The sequence below is a fragment of the Poecilia reticulata genome, linkage group LG16, assembly GCF_000633615.1.
Source record: "Poecilia reticulata strain Guanapo linkage group LG16, Guppy_female_1.0+MT, whole genome shotgun sequence".
Classification (NCBI taxonomy): domain Eukaryota; kingdom Metazoa; phylum Chordata; class Actinopteri; order Cyprinodontiformes; family Poeciliidae; genus Poecilia; species Poecilia reticulata.
Genome location: NC_024346.1, coordinates 6413940 through 6420267, shown reverse-complemented (window position 1 = coordinate 6420267; position 6328 = coordinate 6413940). Strand labels below are relative to the sequence as shown.

General features: G+C 42.9%; 1 protein-coding gene across 1 annotated transcript in view; it reads right to left on the bottom strand.

Moving 5' to 3' along the window:
- Window positions 1-3631, bottom strand: part of LOC103477759 (uncharacterized) — a 10171-nt gene extending 6540 nt beyond the window's left edge. Inside the window, exons 1-5 of the mRNA XM_017309324.1 lie at window positions 3508-3631; window positions 1947-2213; window positions 901-1168; window positions 709-752; window positions 131-398 (exon numbers count right to left, since the gene is read on the bottom strand). Coding sequence (XP_017164813.1) covers window positions 131-398; window positions 709-752; window positions 901-1159 — 571 coding nt within the window. The 5' untranslated portion in view covers window positions 1160-1168; window positions 1947-2213; window positions 3508-3631. The remainder of the gene's footprint in view (window positions 1-130; window positions 399-708; window positions 753-900; window positions 1169-1946; window positions 2214-3507) is intronic.
- Window positions 3632-6328: the final 2697 nt, after the last annotated feature.

The following is a 6328-nucleotide window of genomic DNA, read 5'->3' as shown; positions in this document are numbered from 1 at the left end:
GTTCATTCATTAACTCACCTTCCTAACTGTGATCACACTGCTGATCTCACTTTGTTAAAGCAAAAAATGAAACATGTTAAGAAGAACCGTGTGAGGCTGATTTCTAAACCTCCAGGTTTGATGAGTTTACCTCTGGAGGCTGAGCTGCTGCTTAGCTTCTGGACCAAATCCTTCCTCCTGATGTTCTCTAAAACATCTCTGGTCACCATTAAAGACTCTTTTCCATAAGTCTGCATAATGAAAATCACAACATCAACCAGGTCTGCTGTCTCCTGCCAGTCTTCATTCTCCTCCAGCTTCTGCTGATTCAGGTGTCGTTTAAACTCCTGGAGTTCATCATCACTCAGGTCCTTCAGTGTTTCCAACATCAGGATCAAATCACTGCTCAGCTTTTCTACCTAGGAGAGTCAAAGAAAAAGAAAATTACATGGAAAAAATATCTTTATATTGATTGTAACGTTTACAAATCATCATTTACATCATATAAAAACAGTTTGGCATTTCTAATAAACATTTGTGCTTTTACATTTGATGTTATTTAGTTTCTTTAAGCTTTTCTAAGAAATCAAAAGTTCCCTCAACATTTAATGCAACCGAATCTGCATCAAGATTTGACCTAAAATTAAATTTATAATGTAAATATTAAATTTGTGTTTCAGATAATTTCACATCATCTGAGTCAAAGTTGACCTCTGCAGCCTTACTGACCCTCTGGTCCAGTGAAAGTCGTTCTTCACCAACAGAGAGTTTATCTGAGGAGAAAAGCAGAAAACAGATCAATCAGAAGCAACAAAACTTTTCCAACATGTTTTCATTTATCTAGGCAACTTTCACTGATCAGAATAAGTTACATTTCCTAACAAGGTTTCCTGAAACATCTCTCTCTCTGCTCTGCTTAACCTTTTGCTCCTGAGTCAGCAGCTGACAATCTCTGCACCAGATCCAAGCGGTCCATCTTCATCAGAACGGTTCTGACGGCCTCCACACATTCTCCACTGCTGCTCTTCACCATCAGATCCACAACATCCTGAACGTTTGCTGCTTCCAGGCTGCTGGAGGTCACCAAGCTCGGCTCTGCTTCAGCCAAAGTCCTGAACTCTGCAAAGTCTTCCAGGCTCAGCTGCTGCAGGGTTTCAACCAGAAGCTCCATCGTCTCCATCGTTCCAACCTGGACAACAAAACACAAACTTCAACATTAATGCTGCAAACTGGATGTTTTACATCAGGCAGTTTCTGTGACACCATTAGTTTCATGTCAAAGTTTAACATTACAGAACATGGAAAATCGAAATAAAATGCACAATGTGTAAAAATACTTCACATTACTCTGAACACACCATCCTCACTGTCAAACATGGTGGTGGCAGCATCATGCTCTGGGGGCTCCTGTGTGGCTCCCACCCACAGACATGAATACGATCCATTTCTCCACTGCTGCTCTTCACCATCAGTCTAAAGTCTGTTCTTACCGAGTTCACAAGGAACCTGGTTCTCCAATTGGAACAGGAAGTTCTTAACGTCTGGATCTCTGGAGATGCAAGTGGCTCTTTGGCTCACAATGTCAAATAAAATATTGCTCTTTGATTTTGTTTCATTCTTTTTTAAGTATCCCCATGAAAAAACACTGACTACCCAGGCCCTCGTGGTACATTTACTCCCAAAATCCCCAAACCCAACTCCTTATTTCTATGAATATTTTAATATTCTTTAAAATAGCAGGATGTTCACATAACTTATATTTTTGGTGTTGTGTTGGTTTCAAGTTTTTAACCCACATGCCAGAACACAACCAGGAGACAAATGAACAATAATGAGTTTATTGAATCCAGGGGAAAGGGGAATGAGTTCTGGAACGGATGACCGGATCGTCTGACTGTCAACGAGAGGCGACAGGTTGGCGAGAGTGGTTGAGAGATCTGTCCGGGAATAAACCTAGGAGGTCTTACTTGGAGAGGGTGAGTTTGGTTGTTTGCAGAGCGCTGGAGAAGAGGGCTTCGTTGGGGACGGACAGGTTTGTACTTGGCTGAAAAGCGGAGACCGACTAGGTCCAGTTATAGCAAATCTCCAAGTGGGTTCGGGCCCGGACAGGTTACACCTGTGGTGTCGCGAAGGGGAGTCCACTGGAGACGGACCAAAGGCAGGCAGCTAGAGCTCACGAAGAACCCCCGGGCAGACGGCACACACGGGAGACAGCAAGGAGACAACAGCTTCACCTGGCCAGGAAACAACATGGAGGATTAACTTGGAGGGAAAAACATTCGTTCCTTTCTCTGGAACGAACGTTACCAAGGTAAGTAAACACTCAGGCAAAGAAGAGACGTTCAGCCTCTGCTTATATACATCCAGACCGCGCCCTCCAAACGAGCTACAGGTACGTCTACGGGGTTGGCACCGCACCTCTCCAGGGGCTCTGTCCACTGGCGGCATCTGGTGGATGCCGCGGGAAGCAGCAGGTACTCCAGGACAATAAAACTCAAACCAAAAAGAAAAAGAAACGAAAAAAACAGAACAGAAAAACAGACCCTGACATTTGACTGTCGGAGGACATATTTTGAATATTAAATCAGGTGTTCTGACCAGTTACTTTTACAGGTACTTTTTACACCGGCTTAATTAAAGCTTAAGTAAATCTACTTAAGTGAAAACGTGTTGAAGTTATGCTACTCTGATTGGAATTCAATTTGGAGTAATCTAACCTTTATGTGTGAATGAATGATTGCTCTATGAATCTCTCTTTCGTTTTTTTAAACAACAAACACTGCCATAAAATATTGTCCATCGCTGCAGCGTGCAGTGGTCGGCCCTTATTTTCATTTCTGAAGGGTGGGACCCCTGTGTGCCACTGAGCTCCAGGCTCTGGTCTGTGCTGCCTCACCGTCACTGAGCTGCATGCTGCAGCCGGCATGTCTTCAACACACACGGCTGACTCTGGCTTAAATGTTCTTATTGGCCTGGTTCCTTCTTATTTATGAACTTTTTCTTTGCATAATTGAAAGCCGCTATGTCTCACCATCAAAAGACACTTTGTAATTCTTTGTTCCTCATGCTGGAACAGAAACAACAGGAAATAAAGCTGTCAGTTTCTCTGCCTCTGCTGTTCAGAACAACCTCATTCTGAACTGAAACTGTCAGAAATTTATTTCTCAGAAACTTTCCGCTCCATTATAATAAGAAACTGACAATGGAAATCTTTTGTACAGGTCTTGTGTCCTAAATGTTATATTAATACTGTGCTTTTAAAATTAAAATGGGTTTTGTAACAACAAAACTAATACTTTGTCAAATGTGCATGTTTTGGAAATGGCTGATGTCGTTAATGTTATAGGAGTTCACTCCACGCCACTGATTTTTTAATTCAATGCATATTGCAACAAATATGAACATCTCTCTTAACGTTATTTTACTAGCGTCAGCAGTTTTTAACATCTCCAACAGGAAACAGCCTGGAGAAGCAACTTCCACACTGAAAGTAAGAAAGACAAGAATCCTGTTTAATAAATGTTTTACCTGCTGCTGCTGGTTTGAAAATAATCCAGTTAATCCATGAAGTTACAGTAAATCCTTCATGTTTCTTTTTTTTGCAGCCACTAATGCAGAAAGTGAAACTGTGAAGCTCCGATGGCAGGAGGAAGTTGACGCATGGCCTTTCTGGATTGATCAGCTTCTTCTTTTTCTTTTGGTATTTATTGGTGGTCAACAAACAACTTAGTTGTGCTTTACTGCTACCAGCTGGTATGGTGTGTGGATTGGTATTACCAAAAAAAGAGGATTATAAAGTCATGTTCTATTACCCCTTTTTAGCAACCTCCCCTCCAGAGGATCCATAATCCATAATATTGTCTATTAGCATAAGATAAAGTTGTACATAGCTTGATCAAGCCCTGCAAGCGCCTAGTGTAAAATGCCATTTTCAATAGATCGGAAACAACGAGAAGGACCTCGCTGCAGCAAACAGGAAGGTGCGGGACGGACCACTGTCAGTCTCTTACCTTATTTGGAAATGGGACCATTGCATTCCGGAAGTGAAGGGGGCGCCATTTCCTATATTATCCCCGTTCTTCCGTTTAAATTTTCTTTTGAAATCTGTGATATAGCTTCATCTGTAGGAAGGATTTTCACTCAGCATATATTTCAACTTCTTTACTTCAGCGCAGCTCACAGCTTTTAACAAATTCCGTTGCTTTCTGTGTTCTTCTAAATCTGATCCTTTTTCGCATCTTTTCGGGCCTACTACTGCCTCTAGTGGCGTGGGGGTGGTAGTACAACTAATATAAATACATTACTAAATCAGAACACCAAAGTCTTTATTATTTATTATTAATTATCGCGTAACTGGAACCGCAAAAGATAAAGTCCCTCACAAAACACCAAACCTTTTAATTTTCTTAAGGAAGTAGAGCTAATTAAATGAAATAATACCTGAAAGTGGTTCCAGTTTCACTCGATGGCCAGCCTGTTGAAACTATGGCAAATTTTAACTACCTTGGATCATTCCTGGACAGTCAGCTCAACTTTGCTGAAAACACTGACTACATTTTTTAAGAAACGTCACTCTATCTTTTAGGAAGACCCAGTGATCTTGGGGTTACCTAACAAGTGCAACTCATGCAAAACCTCTAGTTAGCTAGTGGTAACATTGGCTAACATTACCTCTAGTTAAATAATGTTAACATTTTAACAATGAGTTAAAATGTTAAAACTTAAAAATGTATCTTAAGTTTTAACTCATCTCAAGTTTCAACTGCTGAGTGCTTCAGCTTTTCATCTCCTCGGCTGGTTTGGTCACATGAGCTTCTGACTAAAAGACAATCTTTTAAGAATACTTGGTATAGCAGGAAAAATGGGTAAATGATGGTGAATCCAAAAACAACCGTCATGGTGGATTTAATGTTTCAAACCCACATGCAGGAACACACACAAAGAGATAAGTGCAATAATTTATTTACAATATGTACAAGTAGAAAGATTGCCACTGGAGGGATGATTGGGTCCAGGAAACTCTCTGGGGCGACTGCAGGCAAGATGGGAGATGGTGAGTATAAAGACGGTGGGAAAAGACAAGACCACTGGAAATAGTCGTGCTTACCAGAGGTAGCAGGTTAAAGTCCAGCGGAGAGGAGTGGATGCCAAGAGAGGGAGTAGTGGAGAGGACGTTGGTAGACCGTCGGCGGTCGTGGCGTTGGAGGGCGGACAGGTGGATCTGAGGAGGCACGGAGGAACAGCGGAGGGCTTCCAGCTAGAGAGGAGTCACAAGAAGGGGTAATCCCAGGCTAGTAGGCTTTGGGGAAAGGCTTCCCCGGAGAACCTTGTAGACGTCCTGAAAAGAGCAACAAGAGACTGGTCAAAGGCTACAAGAAGAACACCTTGAAACTGTTTCTGAGAAAACTACTCAGCGGGCTGATGTACCACTAAAGGCAACACTCTGGCAGAGAAGTGCTGGAAGCCCRCTGCTCTTATACTCCTCCTGGGAGATGATGATGCCAATCAGGTGTGTCCTGTAGAGCCTGTCAGCACACCCTCCTGACAAGATCCAACCCACTGGTGCCCTCTTCTGGATGGTAGGTGATGCTGGAAAGGAAAACAATCTAACCCCACAACCTGGTACCCAACACTCTGTCTAAACCAGTGGTGAAAGTAAGGGGGTACGGCGGGGTACTGCGTACCCCTAAAAGATTTAGCGGGGGTACGCAGTACCCTCAGTGGAGGAGCGGCTGTCTGCTGTAGAAAATCAACGGGTTCACTGTGCAGCCGTGAGTTCACCCACTAATCAGCCGTGACTGATTAGTTTTTCAAGAACAATCCAAAACACGACTTAATCAGTTAATAAATAAATCTTTTTCTCATTTCATTTTGAGTGTGTGTGTGTGCATGGTTGTGTCTCTGTGTTGCAAAGCGACAGACTGGCGACCTGTCCAGGTGACCCCGCCTCTCGCCCACAACATTAGCTGGAGAGGCAGCAGCACCTCCTGACCCCACTGAGGGACAAGGGTGTAAAGAGGACGGACGGACGGACGGACGGACGGACGGACGGACGGATGGATGGATGGACGGAGGGACGGACGGACGGACGGACAGACGGATGGACGGACTTCTTTTATGTCGTTTGAGGTTCACTCCCGAAAAGGTGCAGTCAGAAGTTGAGTTCTCATTTTGCTGACTGAAGCACTTATTTAATCAGYGACAAAAGGTGGAACCGTCCCCAATGGCATAAACGTGAAGAATTCATCTTTAATTAAAGTATCAATAATAATAAATGTACATATATGTGAAGAAATTGCTGCTTACAGGGCAATTTAGATAGATAGATAGATAGATAGATAGATAGATA